General features: G+C 36.4%; 3 protein-coding genes across 3 annotated transcripts; 1 reads left to right on the top strand and 2 right to left on the bottom strand.

Annotated features, from left to right (window-relative positions):
* Nucleotides 1-869: 869 nt before the first annotated feature.
* Nucleotides 870-9,292, bottom strand: arcn1b (archain 1b). Its single transcript, XM_051864031.1, has 10 exons — nucleotides 9,060-9,292; nucleotides 6,377-6,640; nucleotides 6,114-6,293; nucleotides 5,811-6,013; nucleotides 5,565-5,729; nucleotides 2,981-3,146; nucleotides 2,664-2,811; nucleotides 2,462-2,570; nucleotides 2,139-2,343; nucleotides 870-2,002 (listed from the first exon to the last, which is right to left on the bottom strand). Exons 1-10 carry the CDS (start codon nucleotides 9,060-9,062, stop codon nucleotides 1,913-1,915), a joined length of 1,533 nt encoding a protein of 510 aa, XP_051719991.1. The 5' UTR covers nucleotides 9,063-9,292; the 3' UTR covers nucleotides 870-1,912.
* Nucleotides 9,293-10,933: 1,641 nt separating this feature from the next.
* cryaba (crystallin, alpha B, a) lies at nucleotides 10,934-14,052 on the bottom strand. The gene is made up of 3 exons (XM_051863037.1): nucleotides 13,634-14,052; nucleotides 12,824-12,946; nucleotides 10,934-12,066 (listed from the first exon to the last, which is right to left on the bottom strand). The coding sequence occupies exons 1-3, from the start codon at nucleotides 13,829-13,831 to the stop codon at nucleotides 11,875-11,877; spliced, it is 513 nt and encodes a 170-aa protein (XP_051718997.1). The 5' UTR covers nucleotides 13,832-14,052; the 3' UTR covers nucleotides 10,934-11,874.
* A 2,533-nt stretch (nucleotides 14,053-16,585) lies between these two features.
* On the top strand, nucleotides 16,586-26,564 carry dixdc1a (DIX domain containing 1a). Its single transcript, XM_051862537.1, has 15 exons — nucleotides 16,586-17,228; nucleotides 19,580-19,689; nucleotides 19,766-19,920; nucleotides 21,427-21,513; nucleotides 21,598-21,651; nucleotides 21,764-21,814; nucleotides 22,036-22,140; nucleotides 22,269-22,322; nucleotides 22,511-22,600; nucleotides 22,868-22,939; nucleotides 23,038-23,199; nucleotides 24,969-25,035; nucleotides 25,365-25,473; nucleotides 25,544-25,652; nucleotides 25,768-26,564. The coding sequence occupies exons 1-15, from the start codon at nucleotides 17,206-17,208 to the stop codon at nucleotides 25,849-25,851; spliced, it is 1,332 nt and encodes a 443-aa protein (XP_051718497.1). The 5' UTR covers nucleotides 16,586-17,205; the 3' UTR covers nucleotides 25,852-26,564.
* Nucleotides 26,565-26,656: the final 92 nt, after the last annotated feature.

Genomic DNA, 26,656 nt, shown 5'->3' with positions numbered 1-26,656 from the left:
CTCTCACAAAAGTTTTGCATTTCCCCCAGAAACTTGGCATTCGCTCTCCAAACTTTTGCATTACCCCGAGAAACTTTGCGTTCGCTCGCAAATAACTTAAAAGTTTTGCGAACGAACACAAATTTTCTTGGTGGAATGCAAACATTTGCTACTCTGGGGAACGCAAAATATTTGTGACAGAACAAGCATTGACATAATTTTTCCTCCCATCTCATATTCATCATGTCACTTTATGCTTTGAGAAACCTAAAACTTCATAGCTATGAAGTAAAATATACAGTTTAGCAACTTTATACAAAAATATTAGAGTCAAGCATTCCAAAAAGCCATGTCAGAGCAGATGTAAATGATTTCTCTTAGTAATTGGCTGAGGAAGTGATTCATTGGCAGGAATCTCCTCTATTCAACCATACCTAATGCATTATCAACTCTGAATGCCATTGCCTTGTCTCAGAGATTCCTCACATGCTTGTATAAATCCATAACAAACTCCCAGTCCACTGGCTCTTGAAGTCCACCAAATCAGGACTGGGCAGTCAATTTATCATTACAAATTATACTCACAAATATTACACCAAAACAATGACAACATTCAACCATCTAAGAGGTTTTTAATTGTTTGCTGCTATTCGATTGCTAGGGTGTTCTAGGGGCTTAAACACACCACTACTCAAGTCACATGACTTGAGGCATAATTCATGTCTGGTGTGGGATGATTTAACTTTAATACATAGGGTTAGGGATTTAAAACAAATGCTAACTCTAAGCATAAGCAATAGTGAAGCCTGCCTTAACATAAATCAACCAATACACATACAGTATTCAAAATCCTAGATAAAAACATATTGAGGCAGGAAGAGCTCAGAAAATACACTTTTAATTTAGATTTGACTTTATTATTGATTAAAGGTACTCATAACTATCTTACAGCAAAATGGAATGTCGTAACCCTCCCCTTGGCGTTCCGTAATCATCTTTGAGTGTGTGCTGATAAATGTATTTTACGTTATGGAAATACAAAAAAATAAATCCGTTCTTAATAACATCTGGGAAGCCAGGGAGAATATATTTTCCTGTTTAGCCAAATAAATGCTGCAATGAATAAAAAGCAAGAAACATTTAAACGGATTATGTGTAACATTACTTACAAAAAAAACAGAATGAAAAATCTTCCTGTTTAGATTAATCTTCAAACTAATGATTACATAAATATAACAGAAAAAAACGGAAGATACTAAAAGGCAAAAAGTATGTGTGCTTTATGATGTAGACAATTATATCCATATTTACTAACAGCAGAGATGTCATTATGAAGAGATGAAAAATTATGTGAATTTGGACTGTGTCAGTTCTTATTGCACAAGCACAGCTGATTTAATCATCACCTACATATTCATTTGGTACTACAATTTTAGGTCCGTTTCCATATAGGAAACACTTGATTATTAGAAATAAATCCAAATTGCTAACGGGCCGATGCAGATCACGTGGTTTGAAAAAAACAAACAAACAAACAAACATCAATTAGAATGCAATTCTATACAAAGCCTTTGCAACAAGTATATAAGTTTCCAATTTTATTCTATTTCTTTGAAGGGTCAGGAGGGCTCATATGGACATATAATTAATCTGCTGTAGATGACACTGATCTTCCCTTGATGTCTTCAGGTGCAGTGCTGTATTTTACTCTTTTTTTTGTCTTTTCTGGCAGGTGTGGCTGACTGCACTTAGTAGTGAGCAGCTGAAAGTCCAGTTTATATAAAAGTAGATTATTTTCCTTTAAGACAAACAATCACAGAAGAACTGCAGCCCATGTCAGAGAATGTTTTTTGAGAGCTCTGTTAACGTACAGCACGCTCTCTGATCTGTTAAGCTGGCTGGCAAGTTAAAACGATCTTCCACCAGGAAACATTTACAGGATCTCATACTTATCCACAACAAATGACGTCTCTGAGGAGAATTTGACTGGACTGCCTCCTTCTACGTATGTCACCTTGGCCACCTGTGGAAATATAGTGGATATACTGTCATTGTGTGTAAGTGGATATATATGTCGATATATAGACATATAGTCATTTCCTTTCTCACTAGGACTAATTTATGTTGCAGTATTTCATAGATAAACCGACATAACTTGCCTGAATGTCACAAAAGTTACGCTTGGAGACAAAAGAAACATTGATTGGGAAGAAGTCGTTGGGTTTGCCATCTATGCTGAACTCCAGGCTGCCACTCTTGTTCTTCTCATCGATAACGGGAAGTGACCATTCCAGGATGTTTTTCCTGCTGTCATGGTTATACTGCCCATCCAGATCACCAACCACTGGTGCACCTACACCTGACCTGCATAATCACAGGAGCCAGAGTTTGTTTATGGGTAGAGGGCATGAAATACTTCTGTAAAGTTGACATGTCCTAACTCAAGACTAAAATTATTTTTAATTTTTGAATAAGCACTTACGGCACAGGAATAGTAATGATAACATCATTGAGTTCGAGTCCCTCGTCCTGAAGCTCATACTCAATGTTCACGTCACAGCCACTTCCACTTTCTGACGGCCAACAGTTAACTGAGAAGACAACAGAGGATGCCTGCATGATTGATATGTTCATGAAAGTGCTGCCATACAAAATCCTTGAGTATGAAAAAAGAGAAGACTCACTAGTTAAAGGAATGAGGGAATCATCTGTGGTCTGTAATCTCCATTTCAGCACCCCCAAATCACTGTTGAGAGGGAAGGACTTATCCTGGTTTTTCAGAGCAATCAGGGACTCAGTGGTGAACAGCTTTTTATCAACATGAGGGTGAGTCTAAAAGATAAATGAAAAAATATGAATCACATGGTCAAGACAAAAGATTTTTTGAAGATCTAAACAGGGTGAAAACTGAGTGTCCTTTCTAAAATCCCATATTGTCAACAACTTCCCCTTCAAAAAACATGCTGAGACCATGACATGCTGTGTCGTGTCTCACACACACCTGTAGTTGGGCTCCTTTCTTGTCATTATTGTTGAGGAGTATAGAAATGCGGCCATTTTTTTCATCTGTGACTTTCAGAGTGATCATACCCAGAACCTCCATGTTCTGCAGTCCACCATCCCGACCACAGGTCAGAGAGATCTTCTCTTCCACCCTCAGATGAACACTGGGAAACAAAAGTTCAAAAAATGCCATTAACAACAGGCATAATCTGAAAATAATATCATTATAATATGAAAATACACTACTGTTCAAAAGTTTGGGGATTTTTTAATGTTTTTGAAAGAAGCCTCTTATGCTCACCAAGGCTGCATTTATTAGATCAAAAATACAGTAATATTGTGAAATATAATTATTATAATTTAAAATAACTTTTGTATTTTAATATATTTTAAAATGTAATTTATTCCTGTGATGCAAAGCTTAATTTTCAGCATCATTACTCCAGTCTTTAGTGTCACATGATCCTTCAGAAATCATTCTAATTTGTGGATTTACTGCTCAAGAAACATTTCTTATTATCATCAATACGGAAACCAATTGTGCTGCTTAATAATTTTGTGGAAATTGTGATACATTTTATTTTATTTTATTTGTAACATTATAAATGTCTTTACGGTCACTTTTGACTAGCAGAATGCACACTTCCTGAATAAAAGTATTTATTAAAAAAGTATTTATTTTAGTGCTGTCAATTGAATTGAAAAAAAAATTAACAAATTAATCACACATTTGTCCTGTAATTAATCGCGATTTAAAACCTGAGGTTTTAATATTTGTATATTGTAATAATTTCAGTTACTCTCCAAATTAATGTAGAAACAACTTAAAGACATTATATTTTAAATATTTGTTTAATTGCATCTTTTTATGAATGAAGGCCAGTATCACTGATGCTAATACTGGTACTGATGTCTCTATGAAATAGATTTCTTAAAAAAAAGTATAGACATTGAACATTACAGTATAACTGAAAGCTATCAATTTCAACATTTAATAGGCTTTAAACAACAACAACAACAACAAAAACTTAATTTAAGTGAACTTTTTACCTGTGTTTACCTGTGGCCTTCCTACTTGTCTAACAGGTAGGAAATATACAGAAATTGAATAAAGTTATCAAACACTTTACAGACTTAACTGCATAAATGATAAATTAAATATAGATTAATCCTAATTAAAGCTTCAGTTTTCTCTGTTAACTTTATTCTTTGATTAACATTAATGACAGACATCACAGCAACTGCTTTTATTAGGCTGTCACTGCCGAACATGACGCGGATCTGACATTCATTTTGTTTCCTCACAACTCTTTAAGGTCTTTTAAGACTATATTTAACTGATTTAAAGGTCCCATGACATGCTGCTTTTTGGATGCTTTTATATAGGCCTAAGTGGTCCCTAGTACTGTATCTGAAGTCTCTTTCCCGAAATTCAGCCTTGGTGCAGAATTTCGGCCACTACGAGCCAGTCCCACAATGAGCTTTCCTTAGGATGTGCCATTTCTGTGTCTGTAGCTTTAAATGCTAATGAGGAGGAGAGAGGCGGGGCACGGTGGAGGGTGGGTGTGTGGCCTTAACCAGCTTGCGGCCACGGTACCATGCGCTAATGTTGACAGTGGATGTATCGCAATGGCTTGTAGACACGCAGTTGTTCGAGCTTTTCAGCTTTTCAATTATCATGATGTAGCTAATGCTAGCCTACGTTGTTGGCTTTTCATGTTGCTCTGATTTGCTATCGTATATATATTTACTCAGATAAAGGAACTAAAAAAAATACTTTGGTGTTCATTTGTACATCCAAACACTGAGCAACTGCAATGCTTTGCTCGTTTGCAAGCCATGATGTCTCTCGAGGAAAAAAAAATATTGCGCTCACCTCGCATGGTAGTAGCTCATTTTCTCATGGGCGGGCAAAGCAGAGAAAGGGGAGGTAACCTTTCCCCGTATGACGACATAAGTAAGATTCCAGACTGGGCCATCTGAGCTTTCATTTTCTCAAAGGCGAAGCAGGATACCCAGGGCTCGGTTTGTACCTATCGCCTTTTCTAGCCGCTGGGGGACCATAGGCAGGCTAGGGGAACTCATATTAATGTTAAAAAAACCTCAAAGTGAAATTTTCATGCCATGGGACCTTTAAGACTGCTCTTATGAAGATACTCGACAAAACGGGCATTTCGGCATAATTCTGTGTGTTACCGTTTGTTCAAGCGCGAAAGAGAACTCGATACTGGCGTGCGTCTTTCTGGGCATACGAGTAGTGTGTGTGACACACAGATATGACATTCACAGACAGTGTGTTTTCATTTGTCTTGTGGCGCTAGCCAAATTATGACGGAAAAAAAAAACAGATGCTGCATTAATTGTGTTGAATATTTTAAACGTGTTAAACTGAAAAAATTAAACGCATGAGTTAACAGCCTTAAGTTTCACAGCCCTAATTTATTTATATATATATATATATATATATATATATATATATATATATAAATAAAAATAATATTTTTGAATGGTAATTTACGTACATAATATAGGGAGTAGAATGTGCCAGATACTGAAATAAAATCAGTAAGCAATAGGCCTACCTCTCTAAATTCACTGGAGGCTGAAGGACTTTAGATGCCTCTGATGCCTTCCTTCCTGCACTGGATGAGACAATATTTTCTCCTTCTGACTTTAGTTTGTCCACAAAGTTATCCACCTCTTTCCCCTTGGCACCCAGCTTCAGTGCTTTACTCGAACCACTCGGCCTACAGGAAGAACAGGGCAGATTAACTTCTGTACACTTATATATATTTCAATGCATTATGGCCCACAGTTAAAGCTCATACCTGACAGGAGCAGAAGACACTTTGGGCTTCTCTGGCTCTATTGTATCCATGATGATGGTGGCTGATGTGACGCTGCTCATTCCTGAATTTCCAAAACCTCCGAAGCCTGGCGATTTCTTTCCAGAACGTTCAGCATCTTGTCTTGCTCGCTGCAGCTCTTTGGCCTTGCGTTTCATCTCGGCCTTTGCTTCTCTTTCTTGGGTCTGTTAAAGTGGAGAATTGAGAGAAACCCAGAAAATTAGAGTGTGTTTGATTTAAAGTGGAGAGTAATTTTGCTCTGGATGTTTCATCAATATATCGGACCTCTCTGACAGCCCTGAAGACTTTCTCTTCATGCGAGTCCATCTCAGTAAAAGTGCGAATCTGGGCCAGGTTAACATTCTCCCGGTATCCCAGAGCTACGATCTCATCAAATGCAAATATGAGATCAAAACAGTGCTCCGAGATCTCGCTTTCCTCCAATACTCTGCAATATTCAGGGATCTGAAGAAATACGGAAAATAATCACTTATTCAAGATACATCCAAGAAGTGCAATAATTTGGAGAATAAAAAAGTAAGCTTTACCACTCGGGAGAAAAGCCTTAGTGTCTCCAAGTCCTCCAGGATGTTGCTGTTTTTTGTAGTGATCAGAACCATGTAGAGCTTCTCCAGGGGCTGGTAGACATAGCGCACACTGTCTGTTTCCACAAAAGTGTGCTGCTTGCCTGTATTCATCAGTTTGGGAAAGGCAGCCAGAAGGCCCTCGACGCGGGTTCGCGTCATCTCTACGAACTGTCGTGACACTATGGCTTTTCCTGCCTTAGTGCAAACCGCCGCTGCCAAGAGCACCTGCAAAGATTTGATGGACATTCAAAATTTTATCAGACAAAGAACAACTACAAAGAAAATTGGGATTTTTGATTGTTATGATGATGACTGCATTCAGAAATTAGTCTGCAGCACAACATCTATTTCAGAAAAGACGATCAACTTGCATTACCAGTGAAAATAAAATAATACAAATGGAGAATCAAAACATTTAAGATGAAGTGATCCAAGTTTTGACTGGTAAGTTAAAGGGATAGTTCACCCAAAAATGTAAATTCTGTCATCATTTCAACCCTCAAGTTGTTCCAAATCTGTATAAATTTCTTTGTTCTGTTGAACACAAAGGAAGATATTTTGAAGAATGTTTGTAACCAGGACGCTTTGGGGCACCATTGACTTCCATAGTAGAAAAAAAAAAAAAAAAAACTATGGAAGTCAATGGTGCCCCAAAACTGTTCAGTTTCCCACATTCTTCAAAATATCTTCCTTTGTGTTCAACATAAATCATTTTTACAGGTTTGGAACAACTTGAGGGTGAGTAAATGACAGATGACAGAATTTTTATTTTTGGGTGAACTATCCCTTTAAACCAATTTTTTCTACTTAATTGATTATTCTTCAGTATTGGGCCTAGCGATAAATGGCATGCCCTCAATTGTAAAGTAACTTAATTAGTGTAACTAAATCTATTAAAAATGTTTTTATTGTTAATTGAAAGTAGCTGATATAAAATATTAATATTAGATGAACAACTTAAAGGGTTAGTTCACCCAAAAATGAAAATTATCCCATGATTTACTCATCCTCAAGCCATCCTAGGTGTATATGACTATCTTCTTTCAGACAAACACAATCGGAGTAGCGTAAGCTTAGAGTAGACGCCTCTTGTGGTTCAATAGGGCTGAGCAACAAACTCAAGCCCCTCTTCTTTTACATCGAAATCCTCCAACATTTCTCTTTAAAATTTCTCATTTTAGACTTCTAATTCATGACAGGTGTTTTGTTTTGCTCTATCCTCTGCACTTATGCATTCGTCAAAACGTCATGGGTCGGGTCAGAGGTCACTCTTCCGCCGTAACTCGTCTTGTGTTCGGCCGTCTGCCGGAAGCCAGTTATTATAGTTTATAAAGTTATAAATACGGATATTTTTCTGACAAAAACCCAGCGCTTCGCTTCAGAAGGCCTTTATTAACCACCTGGAGCTGTGTGGATTACTTTTATAATGGATGGATGCACTTTTTGGGGGTTCAAAATCTCAAGCCCCATTCACTACCATTATAAAGCTTGGAAGAGCCAGGATATATTTTAATATAACTCTGATTGTGTTCGTCTGAAAGATAGTCATTACACCTAGGGTGACTTAAGGGTGAGTAAATCATTGGATAATTTTCATTTTTGAGTAAACTATCCCTTTAAGCTTAAAAAAAAGTTGTAGAAATATTGCCTTGGCAACTAACTGAAATAAAACAAGTTTAAGCCAAAGAACTAAAATCACTAAAACTAGAAATAAAGCTAAATAGAATTATTAAACAAAAAACTAAAAGGCATATAAAAAAAAATATAAAAAAAATCACTAAAACGAAAGCTTTTATTTTTATATATCAAGTCAATTATATAAGTTAATAATATGAATAAATACTGAAGAAGAAATATGTAAAGTTTATGCTTAACAGTAAGACATGGGACAAAACAAAGACAAAATATATTTGCAATCACTTATATTTGCATAAATAATTGTAAATGAATAATAATATTATACGTAAATGCATGTTACGTTTTGTCTAGTGATTTTTTTTTTATTCAAACACCAGAAATAAAACTAAATAATAAACGATTCTACATAACTTCAGATACGAAAAAGCATTAAAATAATCTGCATTAGTTGACATGATACAGTAAACATGACTACAAAAATCTTTTCCCTACTGTTAATAAAGATAATAAAGTTCTGCCATACATAATTTAATTTGTATGCATTTCATGTATAATTATGTTTTTTATTTTTCATGACCCACAGGTTCTTTCTATTAAGTTAATATTTGGATTGTCAAAGTCAGTTAGCTACAACCTGTTATCTACATAGACATTCATTATATAAATGATAAAAGAATACAAAAAAATAGCAATTTATTATAGCAATATTTTGTCATATAGCTGATAATGACAGCTATTTACTTTCGTTAATTACTTGAACTGTAATTAATCTTGATGACAATCTAATTAGCTGGCTAACCTTTAGCAGGCTAGCTGTATCAGATATCAAAAACTAGCAACAATGTTTCCTTACTTGTATGATGTTTTTAAAACAAAAATAGATGGAATAGACACTTTTTAGTCATTGACACTAAAAAAATAAAAGAGTTTCAAACTGTATGAGAGATGAGCTACATCGCTAGCTGCTAGCCCCATCCTGCTAAATACACAAAACAAACAGTCATACCATTTCTGTTCCCTTTCACACGAGGATCCGTCAGTGGACTCAGTCACGGACACTGTCTGTCCAGATGTATCAAAAACAGAAAATGTCAGAGTGGTGCCTAACGCTCTGTTTCAACAGTAGCATATAGCTTGACTCGTAATATTGAAGAAATAGAGCCACGTCTCCAGAGTCCAACCGGAAAAAGTTGCGCCGTGTGTCAGAAGCAGATGAGAGCTGATGCAGGAGAGATGGCGACATCTAACGGCGGAGAACAGATACTGCGCATGCAAACAATAAACTTTACACATATTTTCAGAGATATCATCAGTGATTTCACGATAAGAAATAAGAAAATACACTACCGTTCAAAAGTGTTTTTTTTTTTTTTTAAAGAAATTTGTTATTTTACTCAACAAGGGGACTGTAAAGACATTTATAATGTTACAAAATATTTATTTTTCAAATAAATGCTGTTTTTTAATCTTTCTAATCATCAAAAATCCTGGAAAATGTATCTTGGTTTCTATAAAAACTGTTTTCAACATTAATAATAATATGAAATGTTTATTGTAATAAATGTTGAGCAGCAAATCAGCATATTAAGGTGATGATACACGGGGCAGCTTTTTGAGCAATGTTGCTAGGCAATTTTGCCAAGCGATACTGTTATGAGCACTTTCCCATTGAGAATGGGCAACAAATTTCTCTCTGGATATCCAGATAGAAATTTGTTGCCCATTCTCAATGGGAAAGTGCCCGAGCAACATCTTTTGGCAAAATTGCCTGGCAACATTGCTCAAAAAGCGAGATGGTCCTTACTGCAGAACACAAGCTCCAGGGGGCGGGGTTGGATCTAGATCCCACTTTACATATCCCTAAACCTACCCGTCTCCGCCCCCTGGATCTGGATCCAACTCCTCCCACTTTACATATCCCTAAACCTACCCGTCTTCGCCCCCTGGATCTAAACCTACCCATCCCCACCCCCTGGATCTGGATCCAACTCCTCCCACTTTACATATCCCTTAACCTACCCGACTCCGCCCCCTGGATCTCGAGTGTTCTGCAGTGAGGGGCTACTGCAAAAAGCTGCCCCGTGTATCATCACCTTCAGAATGATTTCTGAAGGATCATGTGACACTGAAGACTGGAGTAATGATGCTGAAAATTCAGCTTTACCATCACATTTACATTTTAAAATATATTCAAACAGAAAACAGTTATTTTAAATAGTAATAATATTTCAAAATATGCAGTTCTTTCAAAAAATTAAAAATTAAAAATTACAAACCCTAAACTTTTAGAAGAGTATCCTGTATGTAACATGTTGTTATTTGTATATAACAATTCATCCTCACTATAATATATATATATATATATATATATATATATACACTTTATTTACCTCACTCTGTTTAATTTCTGTACTTTCTATCTTCTATTTCAATACTTTAATTTTCAGTTAAAATCTTGAGCCCTGCTTTAACGTGTCCTGTAGTGTGAATTTTAAACTAAATGTGGGAACCATGGTTCCTCAAAGGGGGAAAAACAGTTCTTTAGTGGGCGTTTTAGCTTATTTGAATATCTTATTTGTTCTTATTTTAAATAATTTTAAGTCATCATGAGCCCCCCTTGGAAATTTCTGAATCAGACCACTGACAAAAAAAAAAAAAAAAAGTATTTATTTTATATATAATTTATTTTGATTTTTTTTTTTTTTTTAATTAAAACCTTTTGGTCGCAAGATAAAGTGAAGTGTTTTGATACAAGTTTAAAATCTTAAAATATTTATCTTTGATTTTTTAAAATGCTATTAAAATCCCTAACAAAGATAGGCTTAAAAAAAACTTTGTCATCTCTACATATAATGTGGTTCCCAGACACAGCTTATTTAAAATGCTTATTTAAAATACTAAATATGCAAACTGCATACAGTTCGATGTGGTTCCATACTCAAGAAGTAAAAACAACCTTTTTTTAATGCTGAAATTAGCAGTCACAGTTGCTTGTTAGTTATAACACATCACTTTAAGAGGTATGGAAAATAAAACATAAAGCACATTGGGAATGACAGTGGACTAAACAAGGGGAATTATGTCAATAACTACACCCCTGCATCAGCGATCCAAACTCAGGATGTGTTGTTTTTTTTTGTTTTTTTTTAAATTCTACCACATTTGACAATCAAATGTGATCCATGGCATCTTGTTACACCACTGAGGTAAATAAGGCACATTTGAGTGATTAATCATAATATAAATTTACAAAATCATCTTTATTATACTGTCCATTAAGTGCAACAACATTCAGCAAAACACATTCAACTTAGTCCATCATAGTTTAGACCCCAGTATCAAACAGATTAATAAGCACAGCATACTTTACATTCAGATGCACAACATATGCTGAGAAATCACAGATGAGTAAATAATACCACCATTCATCAGTATTTTGACCTGGGGATTTATTAAATTCAGACACAGAGGCCAGTGCTGCACAATGTCCCATTTCAATTCTGCTTCCTCTCAAAGCCAAAGTTACAATCATCATCCAAGTCAACCACATAATTACATACAACGTCCAGCTGTAGGCCATAAATATAACAAACCAAACCCAACTCCTATAACAACCTGCGTTTACAGGCCTAAAGCACCGACCCACTGTGCGTTTTGCCTGATACTGTATTGTTCACTATATGGACAGATATGTTTCTGTTTATATGTCTTTCTTTGGTTATGTGTTGCATTAAAGCATATGCCTGTTGAAATACAGTAAGTGATTCTGTCAGTCGTGGCTTGTTTGGAGACGAGGGGCAGGGGTGTAGCTATTGACGAGTTTACTTCTGCGCTGGTGGCTTCTCTCCACAGGTGATGGAGATGTTGCGCTCAGGGATGTCCAGCAGCTGGCGAGATGCGCAGATGGTCAGAACGCCATCAGAGGAGAGAGAGGAGGTGATGGATTCTGGATCTACACCAGCTGGGATCTTATACTTCCTGTAAAACTGCCTTGCCACAATTCCATGCTCATCCTGTAACAGAGACAGATACAGTTTCTTTGAAAGGAGGTACAGCAGTCACTGCACATTAACATATCACAGAGAATAAAGTGGAATTGACTTTAAATTGAGGAAGCAAACAAGAACTAGAATTGAAATTCAAAATTTGAGTTTAGAGAAGGGCACATTAAACTGATCAAAAGTGACAGTAAAGACTTTGATAATGTTAGAGCGCCCGATTGCCATGCGGGCGGCCCAGGGTTCGAGTCCCGTTTAGAGCAGGCGGTTCGAACAGGAGGGTTTAAATTGGTGCCGTGACCCGGATGGGAGTGAGGTTTAAGGGAGTGTGTGTAACAGAAGGTAGGCCAGTAAGAGCCTCACTTCCCCTCACTTCCATAATTACACTTCCTCACAACCTCACTTCCCTGATCTCAAGAGGTACGCTAGAGACTGCGGTCTTTAGCCTGCTTGTTAGAGTGCCCGTCTCCCATGCGGACGTGCCTGGGTTCAAGTCCCACTTAGAGTGGCCGGTGTGAACAGGAGGGGTTACACTTCCAATCAACGTCCTGCTGTGGGTGTGACCAGGGCTATGTTTCCCAAAAACATTGTAAAGTTTTTCACGTTGCCTTTGGAATATGTCTTGAATATGTCCAGCCTTGCTTTTTATAACACAATATTACAGTAAACATTATTTATGCTAGCAAAATACCCAGCTCAATTCATCCAGAACAGCAAAACAGTTTAAAATGGTGAATAAAATCTAGGTGGGTTTGAATACTTGTTTTGTTACCTGCCGCTCATCATGTTTCCCATGAATCTCAATAAAATCATCATTGACCTTGAGAGTCAGTTCGTCTGGAGAGAAGTGCTTCACATCCAGGTTGATTACAAAGCGATCTCTGTCCATTCTCATCTGTGTAAGAGATAGTGGCAAACTAAATACTGCAAAACACTGAAAACATGCATAGTTTCTGACTCTAATAATGTGATTGGCTCATAAAGAACATTCTGGTAATCTCAAGAATTTAAGGGTTACTCTTTACAATGAGATTCAATTTGTTAACTTTAATTAATCATGACTACTGTAACAATAAGCAATATTTTTACAGCAATTGTTAATCAAACAATCTAATAGTTAATTATAAATACACTAACGTCAATAGTTTGAGGTCGGTATGATTTTTCAATGTTTCAAAGTCTCACCAATGCTACATTTATTCAATTGAAAATACACTTAAAAACAGTAATAATGTGAAATATTATTACAATTTAAAATAACGGTTTTGTATGTTAATATATTTTAAAATGTAATTTATTTCTGTGATGACAAAGCTGAATTTTCAGCATAATTATTCCAGTCTTCAGGGTCACATGATCCTTCAGAAATCATTGTAATATTCTGATTTGATGCTTAAAAAACATTTCGTATCAATGCTGAAAACTTTTGTGTTGCATGACTAATGTTTTTGTGAAATGTTACCTGATACACTAATGATAACAAATTGAATCTTAAAAAAGGTAATAAAAAAGAAATAATAAAGTGAAGTATTAGCTATTTGGGTAATGGCTAATTTGTAGCAACATCAGCAGTTTATCTCACCTCTGACATGCCACTGTCCCACCAGTTTGGAAAGCGCCAGAAATAAGGTCGATAGTAAAACATGGTGTAGAAAGGTGAAAATAGGTCGCTGTCGGGTAGGTGCTCTCCAAAATACTGGTCATAAATTCGATGGGAAGAAGGGAAGAAACCTGGGAACCAGGGTCGGCGGTACCAGGGATGATGAATAGAAATGTCCATTGTATCTCAGCGAAGTGGCTGGAGTTGACAGCGGATCTGCTGGATGTTCTGCTGTGGCCCAGTATTTATGGCCCATCCATAAACCTTATGTCAGCTGCTGATCAGTCTCCAGTTATGAGGTAAAGTGTTTTTTGCTGCCTCTCTGCCCTCTTCCCCTCTGGCTCATTCAAACAAAAAACCTATTTAACCACCCTTCACTCTCTCTTAGATCATACAGTCTCAAACACTGGGGTCTGAATAGTGTTAATGCCGCTCTGCTCACAAGCCTGGAAAAATATTTGCCTGGCTAAGTTAGAATGGTTCTGAGTGAAGCCTCCATGTCAACTGGCCACATCCCAGCAAGCTCTTGTGCCAGGAGGGATTCTGCAGCCCGTGCCCTCGGGATACGGCCGGATACTATCTGCTCCCTCCTGGCTCCTATCAGAGGAGAACTCAGGCAGAAAGATAATATTATGCCCTAAAATGGACGGGACTGCAGGAATCAGCAAGATTGGTGATCCGCTGTAAATCAGATGTGATAAATGAGCCCTCACTGCATCACTGCCGTCCCATACGAGACATCTGAAACATTACTATTTTTAATGTTTTTGAAAGAAGTCTCTTATGCTCATCAAGCCTGCATTTATTTGATCAAAATACAGAAAAAACATTAATATTGCGAAATATTATTACGATTTAAAATAATGGTAAAATAATGCTAAATCTTCATCAGCCATTACTCCAGTCTTCAGAGACACATGATCCTTCAGAAATCATTCTAATATGCTAGATAGATATAGATTATTTTTTTTTTTGAAAGGATTCATTGATGAATAAAAAGTTAAAAAGGACAGCATTTATTCAAAATAGAAACCTTTTCTAACAATATAAGTCTTTACTATGACTTTTTCTCAATTCAACACATTCTTGCTAAAGTATTTAAGTATATAGAGGTATTCATTTCTTTCAAAAAAAGAAAGGAAAAAAATAAATGGTAGTGTATAGTTTTACAAAAGATTATATTTTAAATAAATGCTGTTATTTTTTTTTAACTTTTTATTCATCAAAGAATCCTGAAAAAAGTGTCACAGGTTATAAAAAAATATTAAGCAGCACAACTATTTCCAACATTGATAATAAATCAGCATATTACAATGATTTCTGAAGGATGATCACTGAAGACTGGAGTAATGATGCTGAAAATTCATCTTTGTATAACAGAAATAAATTATATTTTAAAGTGTATTAAAATAGAAAACCATTATTTTAAATTGTAATAATATTTCACAATATTACTGTTTTTTTCTGTATTTTTGATCAAATAGATGCAGGCTTGATAAGCATAAGAGACTTCTTTCAAAAACATTAAAAATAGTAATGTTTCCAAACTTTTGACAAGAATATTGAATCTTCTGGAATCAACAAGTAAATCATAGTTAAAGGATTAGTTCACTTCACAATGACAATTTCCTGATAATTTACTCATCCCCATGTCATCCAAGATGTTTATGTCTTTCTTTCTTCAGTCAAAAAGAAATTAAGGTTTTTGAGGAAAACATTCCAGGATTTTTCTCCATAGTGGACTTCAGTGGGGTACAACTGGTTGAAGGTCCAAATTGCAGTTTCAGTGCAGTTTCAAAGCGCTCTACATGACGAGGAATAAGGGTCTTGTCTAGAGAAACGATTGGTCATTTTCTAAAAACAACTGCTCATCTTGCACTGCTCTGCGATGCGCCACGAATTAGGTAATCACACTGGAAAGGTCTCGCGTTACTTCTGATGGTCAACCGATGAAACTGCATGTCCAACTTGGTTTTATATTATATTTTCATGTATATATTATATAAATGTACATCTTTGTCTAAGAATGTATTGGCAAGATGGGGGAAGTTCAAATGTAAGTGATTAGACAATGAACAAAATGGTCTACTTGTAGCCTATGTTTTGACTCACAATTTGCAGTTTGACTGTGGCTCAACTTCTTTGAATTATAAGTAGCTTGTAGCTTTATAAGCTTAATTTACATGCATAGTAGCTTTCCCAACACTGCCCTTGACCGTCTGAGTAATCTCTTCCAGTAATACTGTAGGTTTTTCTAATTCCCTTCCAAATCCACTGCCACTATCACCCTGCTCTGCACAAATTGGGAATGCAGCCATTATGAGATAAATGGGTTGTTCATGCATAACATGACCATGGACTTTCTTTTTTTATTCAACATTATTATTTTTTGGTTAAAATGTAGATGTAATGTATACAAACAAAGATTATTGTTTTACAAGAAAATACCATTTCACTCTACCTTAAAATTTGATGTTTAATTCAATTCCATTTCTTTGTAATTATTTGTGAAATCTACTAGTAATTTCTGAGTGAAAATTATATACACCAATTTTTTTTGTCAGTGTGGAGACAGAGTTGTGGGACAGTATGCTTTTCTCTGATTTCAAGCTGACGTGGTCATACTCAGCGTCCTCTTTCTCTCTTGCTCTCCCTCTCACTTTCACATGCTCACACACATTTGCTCTTTCATTTTGACATAATATGACAATATAAGATGTAAATCACACAATGAACCTTTCACTAATCATAACCTACATGTTTTTGGTTTTACAGAGCTCATTGTTTAAAGTGTGTCATCTTCACGCAGACACAACCCAGCAGCATGGTTTACAGGAGACGCCCATTTTTTCATCCTTCCCACACCCACCCCCCTCCATCCTGGAGCCCACTGCTCTGTGTGAAAGGGAGGGGTGAAGATGGAGGAGGGGAGGGTAAACAGAGCCGGGCTGAACCATGTCTGACTCCTAAAAAAGGAACAAGGGAGGGGGGAAGACAAGGAGAGAAGAGAAACAGAAAGGCAGAGGAAAAATACCTCAAAACCGCCTCGAGAGAGGCACAAAAACAGGGAGAATGAGAAACAGGAGTCATACGAGTCGCAGAAGACACTGTGGAGATTCAAGAAGGGGGACGACAGACCATTCAAAAGCCTTTTTCTCCCCTGTTATGGCTCAGAACTGAAAACAGGATTACCTCATGCTTATCATAGAAACACATGCTGCCTCTGATCTGGATTTTCAACGTTGAATCTGTGTGAAAACCCAAAAGGTCATTTAATCTGGGTTTACAGAACGAGTGTCCAAAGGAAGACCTGCCAAACAAGCAGGTAGGGTACGCACGAACCAGAACATTCACATGGTCTGGTTCTCCATCATCATCTCCAGCAGACTAGACTGGTGGCTACGTGGATACTGGGATTTGTGTGGCGGTTTCTGATGAGCACACCCTTTGGACTGGCGCTGTGCCGTCTGCTATGTTGATGACACACTGCTGCTTCCTCGAACCCCACGGGCTGGGCTGGATCAGAATGGGAGGTTAGAAGGGCAAACAGCATCATGGGAGCCAAACAAATGAAATGGTATGAATGAAATTCCACAGCTCCCTCTATCATTTTTTTTTTCTTTCCTGTTTCCATCTTCCATTCCATTTTGGATATCCCAGGAAATAACAGCATGTTGTCTATAAGTTGGACTGCAATATTGTGATATTGTATGTGGCTGTATGATATGATGAGGTTTAATAATGAGTGAAAGCGGCTGGCACATCACTGTTTTCTCACTCTGAATGTATGTCTCAATTGTGCACATAAGAGATTGATATGTGGGTGTTGCCTGCTATTGTGAAATCACCTAGCAACCGAGAATCACTGGCTTCAATATGGTCAGTGCCATCTGTGTGCTCTGTAAATGCTCAGATAAATGAATCCACTATTTGGTCCTTAAATGTGTTGACAGTTATGGGCTTTTGATACACAATACATCATAAAGAGGTCATACAAGTAGAGGAAATGACTAGGGAGAATATTTGTTCTCACAAGCAAATGTTTCATTATGTTAGACTCATTAATCTGTTATGCAACAGTACTTGGTCTGTTTGGACCAGCCTTGAAAAGAGTATGGAATGTGTGATTTATTGTATAGCAGCAGTTATTTAAGCAATATCACACAAGCAAGATTGCTGTTGTTCATATCAGCATAAGAGATTATTCATACAGAATGCATTTTTGCTTTGAAAAATGCAAGATGCAGGGTAGAGGAATAAAAAACGCAAGGTCTAGATTTTTTTTTTTTTTTTTAAAGTTTAACTTTTTTTTAACTTGAGTGCTGCGTTTTTAGAAAGGCTCGTCATGTGTGAGACATTGCAAAAGACATAAGATGTGACACACCATGTTTACATAGAAAAACAATTAATAAGCAACTCATTGGAACACAAAAATGTGTTCTGTGTGAACCAACTCTTAAGTGCGGACACATTTTCAATGGCGAAATCCAGTCATTTCAATAGGAATCCACACTATCAGGAATTTCACGTGAAGGTAAAAAATTGCCAAAACATATTTCGCATGGGGTTCAAATTGGTCATGGTGAATTTAGTTTGAAAGTAATTCTGTGTAAGCTAATGTAACCACACCTGAACACGACTAATCACAAGCGCTGATAAACATCACATTAATTTAGAATACCTTACATTTCAAATACAATATTGCCAATTAATTTGTCTATTTTTTGCTCCGCCAATGAAAAAAGTTCCAAATTAAGTAACAATATTATGTGTCCCGTTGCAAAAAACAGAATACTGGCCTTACTGAATAAATCAGTGTGCAATGAAGAGGTTGAGTGAATGATTCAATGATTCACTCATAAAGATATTTGTCAGTTTTATACATAAATGAAACAGTTTTAAATGAATCAGTTGAGTAAATGATTCAATGACTCACCCGTAAAGACATTTAGCCATTTTGTTCTTTAATGAATCTGTCGAGTGAATTGACTGTTCGCAAAGACCTGCCCCCTTTAGTTACTGTTGCTACGTCCGACAAGCCATGCCGATCTCTCACCACACATGCGTCGACAGACAAGACAGAGAAGGTTACTTTGATATGAAATAAAGTCTGACATTTTGTAATTTTTAAAGAAATTTAAACAATAAATACCGTTTTGTGGCTCTTTAATTTGTCGTGACGGATGAAACATCCGTTAAATAGCTTTCTGTTGCAAATAAACAAACCAACCCCGTTGTTCATAATGCATTAGAGGAAATATAATGTTCAGTGAGATATAAATGGTCTTAGATGAGCCAGTTAGATTATGTTTTGTATCTGGAGTGGTTTACTATAAACCTGCATGTTCCTCATTGTATAAATAATCAACATTCAGTAATATGACACCTCTCAGAGAAGCATTCTGCTGTAATTTCATGCATGTGTACACATCCCTTTATGTAGTCATTCTCAGAAGCTTAATCAAGATGTAATCCTGGTTAATAGCCCTTATCAAAATTATGACGCTAATCAACTGGGAGAGCTGCTTTGTCTTTTATTCTGTGTGACAGACTTCATTCTGTCTTTATTTCTTTGTTAGAGAGATCTCAATTTCAATATCATATTCACGTGCCAGAGGAACAGCTAGAGGTGTTTGAAATAGAGTCTCTCATTTCATCTTCACTGAAAACAGATGAATGACATGTGACTTAGGAATGCTCTGGAACTTTGTATTAGTGTGGTTTGTAACTAAAAACCTGGATTAGAAACATGACATGTCTATTGTAACAGGAATTTCCCTTCATTTTAGTTCAGCTACATGTAGAGAACACATTATACCTTATGTACAAAAAAGGCTTTCATTGTCATCAAATTACTCCAGCTGGTTACATATGACATATGATAATTATACATATCTTACTCAGTGATTCTTTGCAACATATCTCCAGCCTCAGTTCATCCAGTCCAGCACACACACCTAAGGAGGAGTATATTATTGCCAAATCTGAAGATTCAGGAGAGCTGGTGGGGAACCATACAGAGCAACCACAAAGCCTAGGTATGTATCCCACGCTAGGCCCTACAACGTATTTTTCTATACTTTTCTTGTATTTTGTTGTTTGTTTCCTTTGAAGAGGATGTAGTGAAATCCTCAGCCACCGAGCCGTCTCCTGGCCCAGAGCATGCTGGGAAAGAGGAAAGTAGCACATGGGAGGAACAGCTATGTGCCCAGCAGGAGCAGCTGGAGAAGGAGATGCAGGAGACCAGGAAAATGGTGTCAAGGCTTCAGGTGAGTTATTCGTAAACATTTATATATGGGTGTTTCTTCAACATCAGGCTTTTTATGTCAAATTATGCAAAAAGATAACATAATACCTTTCAAATGTTTGGAATAAATAGTGACAGTAAAGACATGTTACAAAAGATTTCTATTTCAAATAAATCCTGTTCTTTTGAACTTTCTATTCATCAAAGATTACTGGAAAAAAAAAATGGTTCCACAAAATTATTAAGCAGCTGTTTTCAAGATGGATAATAATAATAAATGTTTCTTGAGCAGCAAATCAGCATATTAGAATGTTTGAAGAATCATGTGACACTGCACTGTAAAAAAAGAATTGTTGGTTTAACTTAAAAAAGTAAGTTACCTGGTTGCCTTAAAATTTTGAGTTCGTTGAAATTAAAAATTTGAGTTAATACAATGAAGGCGGTTGGTTTAATCAACAGAAACTCAAAATATTATGTTATATCAACCACATTAATTATCCAAGTTGATTTGACAAAAGAAAAAATGTTCTGATAACAAATAATGAAAATATTTTTTACAGTGTGAAGACTGGAGTAATGATGCTGAAAATTCAGCTTTGTCGTCATAATAATAAATTCTATTTTAAAATGTATCAAAATAAAAGGCAGTTATTTAAAATACATAATTCACAATACCAAAATATTACTGTTTTTACAGTATTTTTTGACAAATAAATGCAGCTTTGGTGAGCATAAGAAAAATCTTACAGACCCCAAACCTTTTATCAGTGCATATTTGAAAATATTATTAAATGTATTTAGGTTACACATAAAATGCTAGGTATGGAATTAGCCTTAGTTAGACAGTTTTTTGCAAAATATTTAAAAATGTATTTTCCACCGCTATCATTTGAGATGTGGCGGAAAGGATCATGACTTTCACAAATAAAAAATATATAATATTAAAAAAATGATTAAAAATGACAGAATGCTCCCGTGAAGTATATTTATACACCGGACAGTAGTTAACTAGTGAGTCCACAGGGTCAACATTTTGGAAACACCCATGTGTAATACTTCTACTACTACGTTTTAAGCAAAGAATTTGTGCTTGTAAAAGTAAAGCATTTCATTCAGTCAGATTAAGATTTTTAGTCTGCACAGATTGGCAGACTTTCCTAATCCATCATGATTAATGTCACTCTTAACCAAGCTTCTGAACAGAACCAGTGACCCAAGCATTTTAAGTTTATCAATCCAGCATTTCAAAGCCTCCTTTTATTTGCCGGGTATCAACATTAAGGCATCTTTAATTCTCTAATGCAACGACAGAAGGAATAGAAGAGAATTAAAAAGATTGAAAAGAGGAAATACAGCTTTAAGAGAGAAGCTGGTAAATCTAATGATCAAACAGCATCCAAGGTTGATCACATGATGACTGTTTTTGGAACATTGCTGGTGCAATAGCATATGTTCACAGCGAGCGGACTAGTTTTACTCACAGTACCTCAGCGCTTTAGAAACCTCATGCTCACATGTCTTCATTCAGGCCTTACTGCTGCATGGGTCACTACCTGAGGATGAGCAGACATCTACTCTGAGCTTTGGAGACAGTACCAGCTCTGAGCAGCAGCTGGTAATGCATCATTCTGCTTTTTGTGCATGTCTCATTTACAGTCTATTATAGTAATGACATATCCTTTTTATTCTGCCATTGAAGATTTTAATCCGCAGCCGTCTGGACCAGAGTATGGAGGAGTCTTTAGATCTGAAGGTAAATTAGATTGCAGTATATATATATATATATATATATATATATATATACAAAGCTGAATATACTACAATTTATATATCGATTTCAAATAAATGAATGTGTTTTTTTTCAGAGAGAACTTTTAAGATACAAGCAGGAGGCACGTAATCTGCAGGCTATTAAGGTGAGACCAGGTGAAATTAAGTGTAGAATGTGTTTACAGATATAATATAAAATACAAAATATAATAAAACAAATGTTAATTTCTAATATTATATTATTAATTACAGAAGTGTGAATAATTATTCAATTCTTAAATTTCAACATTAGCTTTTGCAGTGTACACCAGATTTAATGCCATTTGGGATAATTAGGGTTTGTTCCTGCATCCATCTGTTTACCCAGGATGCCTTGCAGCAGAGAATGTCTGTGCAGGAGGACTCAGTGCTGCAGCTCAAACAGGAGCTGCTCAGATCAAGCATGGCCAGAGAGGAGCTGGAGGGACAGAATGTGAGTCTGACATCAACACTATACAAAAGTAGTAAAAAAAAAAAAAAAAAAAAAAATGTAATTGCATTTTGTTCTTCTCCATCAGATATATAAAGGTCTATTTGTAAACTTTTGTTTTTTTTCTTTAGGTGGACCTGGAAAGGAAGTTGAGCGAACGAAACAGATTGCTGAGTGAATACAAAGTAAGCAAATTCATCCTAATCATGCTGAGTATACTTGAATCCTATTTAGTGTTTTTTTAATCATCTTTAGTGTTTTCATTAATTAGATAGGCCTATTTTGGTTCTCTGCTGGTTTTCCTGCAATTGTTTTTGGTTGGTCTGTAAATTCATGAAGACCCTTTTTATGTCATATGCACTTATCTTTATAGAAAGAGCTTGGGCAGAAAGACAGACTTCTTCAGCAGCAGCAAGCAAAACTGGATGATGCCCTGCGCAGGATCAGTGAAAGCTATCACAGGGTAACTGAATAACTACTAGGGCAAAATGGGCCCATTTCTGCAATATTTATATTTTAATATTGTGTATAAACTCTCTGTAGCTCTCGTTTATTACACTAGAGGGAGTCATAGCACATCAAGAGTCTCAGAGTGACTTTTACTTCGTATTTCATAGATATTCCCATAAAATAGATATACTTAACATAGAAATAAAAACAGCTTTAATATAAACTATTTAAAGTACATAAGTAATGTTCTACATTAACAATACAAAATTGTTTGCTCCAGTTGTCAGGCTGTGAGAATAATGGCTACAGTCACATGATGGACACATCGTCCACAGTTTTCCAGCACAGAATGGTGAGTCACGTCATTCTTCATTTTAAAAAGTATTCAATTTCTACTAAATGTGTGTATTTTTTGTTCTTTGGTTCTGGCTGAATGAATGTGTGCGTCAGGGGGACGAGCTACAGCTGGTGCGAGATGCTCTGCGCAGCCTGAGGGACAGTTTCAGCGGTCATGACCCGCAGCATCATATGCTGGACACGCTGGAGCAGGGTGTGGCCAGTCTGGTGGACCGCCTTCACTCCACAGAGTCCAAGAAAAGGCAGGAGAGAAAGGTAAGGTCAACCATTACCTGTATGCAAGATGAACATGAGCTTGCAGGGGCAGAGTTTAAGTGGACTAAATGATTGAAAAAGTCCTGCATACGTCACCAGAGAGAAGTCTGTCATTTTCACCAGAAGGTCCAGTTATTAATTATGAGAAAAACAAAGCTTTTTGATACTTTGAATCAATCAAATTGCAAAATGATTCACTGTTTCCAAGTGCTCGAATGCCACACATTGGTGACGCCTGCTGTTAGAATGGTGTAAATGCAACGAAAACTCAGCTTAAAGGGATAGTTCACCCAAAAATGATAATTATCCCATGGTTTACTCACCCTCAAGCCATCTTAGGTGTATATGACTATCTTCTTTCAGACAGACACAAGCAGAGATATATTTTAAAATACCCTGGCTCTTCCAAGCTTTATAACGGTAGTAAATGGGGGACGAGATTTTAAAGCCTACAAAATGCATCCATCTATCATAAAAATAATCCATACAGCTCCAGGAGGTTAATAAAGGCCTTCTGAAGTGCAGTGAAGCGATGGGTTTTTTTAAGAAAAATATCTATATTTAAAGCTTTATTAACTATAATAACTAGCTTCCGGCAGACAGCCAAACACATCGATTTGCGGCGGAAGAGAAACTCCTGACGCATGACGCGATGATGAACCCGGAAGCGCAGAGGATAGAGCAAAACAAAACACCAGTCACGAATTAGAAGTCTAAAACGAGAAATTTTAAAGAGAAATGTCGGAGGATTTCGATATAAGAGGAGCTTGAGTTTGTTGCATTTGTTTGAACCGCGAGAGGACTCTAAGCTTATGCTACTCATATGCTACATCATATGTCATACATTGCGTCAGGGGTTAATCTTGTGGCGCAAGTCGACTTGCACAGTATGCTTACGGTCGTTTGCCGGAAGCTAGTTATTTTAGTGTATAAAGTTTTAAATATAGATATTTTTCTTACAAAAACCAATCGCTTCACTTCAGAAGGCCTTTATTAACCCCCTGGAGCCGTATGGATTCATTTTATGATGGATGGATAGATGCATTTTTTGGGGTTTCAAAACACGCCCTCCATTCACTACCATTATAAAGCTTGGAAGAGCCAGGAAATTTTAAATATATCTCCTCTCCGATTGTGTTCGCCTGAAAGAAGATAGTCATATACACCTAGGATGGATTGAGGGTGAGTAAATCATGGGATAATTTTCATTTTTGGGTGAACTAACCCTTTAAGCATGCATAAAAACACCTTTTACAAACCAACTGCAAATATTTTATTGAAAGTTTAAATCTATTAAATTAACGGATTATCTTATACCATTAAATATAAAGTGTCCGTAAAATGTGTTATTTTGTTTATTTTATGGAAAGCTCGGTTAATCAGGCCAATAAGAGTCGATTCAATATCAGGTAAAACCATACAGACACTGGTTCATGGGTTCACAGAGATCCTAGCGGTGAACTTTTTTGAAACAGTTACTGTATGTGAACTAACTGAAATCTGTGACTTTGGCGGTTTGATACATGCTCTGGTTCGAAAAAAAATATTTGCCAAGGTTTCTAAGCTTCACAAACCAGTATTTCGAAAATACCCATCACTACCAGTTATGATATATTGATTTAACATTATGAGGTCAAAACATAAAAAAAAAATGAAACACACGCACGGATGAATTGTTCATAGTAGGATCTATAACAGGCATTTAGAAAGTAGATATGGTGAATTTTCATTTCATGCTGACTTTAAAACCATTTGCTGTACCACCACAGGGTTCAACCAGGTCTCCTGGACGAAAAGCCAATCACACAGACCGAGAATCATGGCCATCCAGCTCAAGTAGGTCACTTCAATGCTATTCAGCAAGAAATTCATGCAGGGTTGCCACTTTTTAGACCAATGAATGCATTTTCTATAGTCATTTGTGATTACTGGACTTAAAAATCATTCAAATTCAAACTTAATTATTTAGATCTATCTGTGAAATGATTCATTGAAAAGAACTAACCCAAAAGAACGATTTGCTCACAAATTTAACATGCAAGTTTTAACCTACACAAGATCAACAACCTACAAATGAAATATTTTAGAGCAAAAGCATAACTATATATATATATATATATATATATATATATATTCACATAAGCAAATTGTTTTCTTTTTTCCAGAGATGGCTCATTCTCACAGTAGCCCTGTTCTTAGTGCGGCAGCCTCAACCAAAGTACTCTACTACACTGATCGCTCTCTCACACCCTTCCTAGTCAACATCCCTAAAAGGTGATGACATCATACCATCATCTTATAAATATTGAATCCACAAGTCTAAATTTGAATTATTTATTGGTAGGCTGGGGGAGGTCACGCTACAGGACTTCAAGGCAGCTGTGGACAGACATGGCAGTTTCCGATATCACTTCAAATCTCTGGATCCAGAGTTTGGAACGGTGAAGGAAGAGGTGAAAATCACACCCAATCAGGAATAATTCAATGCTCTGAATTAGTGAATACTAAGTGTTTTTCTCTAAATGTGCCTTGAGTATTTAAGAAATAACCCTAAATGCCGTCTTTCAGGTGTTTCAGGACGATGCTGTTATACCTGGCTGGGAAGGGAAGATCGTTGCATGGGTGGAGGAGGATCGTGGAGAGGGGAGATAGAACATGAGGGTTCTGTTCTGTTCAGAATGTATGTTTTACCCCACATATACCTCATCCCTGCAAAACTCTGAAGCCTTTGTCCTGTCCTAACTGTGAATCTCACCAAATCTGTTCACTATGTCATTACAGCAGGCAAGTGTTTGTAAAATAGATTATATGCATTTTGAAGATTGAAAGAAAAAAGAAATTTTAATATTATAAAAAAACAGTTTACAAGTAAATATTGATAAAAAAAAGTGTATTAAAGTTATGGTGCATTTTGTTTTCCAAAAACTAGTGTTTCAACAATGCCATTGCGATAACTGAGCAAGAAAAGAAGATTATTTACTGAGTATTTGTCTTGTGCAGTGTCAAATAATAAACATGTCGCGTTAGTTGCCAAACTGTGACAAGGACATCACACATTGTGTGCATGTATTGTCCTGCCAGAAAAATGCCATTTCAAGAGAACATATCATAACAACATATGCGCACATTCACTGTAATATATATTTTTCACTAACATGTATGCCAACCTTTCTTGACTATCCTTCGGGTGGTAAAAGCAGGGACCACTTTATTTGTAAAAATTTGTAACATTTGAACATATTGAAGTTTTCCCTTTGAAAATGATTGTACTTTTCCTAACAAGTTTGCATGTCTGTTATAGTGTTTGGTGACTGTTGTAAATGCAGAAGCAGTTGTCCACCCTTTTATTAAAGACATTATGTGCACAGGTGGAGGCTTATTTGCAATATGCAATTGTCTAAAATCGAAGCGATGCACAACATATTAGTTTCATATTGGTTATCTGCCAATATTAGAG

The sequence above is a fragment of the Ctenopharyngodon idella genome, chromosome 15 (genome assembly GCF_019924925.1).
Source record: "Ctenopharyngodon idella isolate HZGC_01 chromosome 15, HZGC01, whole genome shotgun sequence".
In the NCBI taxonomy this organism is placed as follows: domain Eukaryota; kingdom Metazoa; phylum Chordata; class Actinopteri; order Cypriniformes; family Xenocyprididae; genus Ctenopharyngodon; species Ctenopharyngodon idella.
This window is presented reverse-complemented; position numbering and strand designations above follow the sequence as displayed.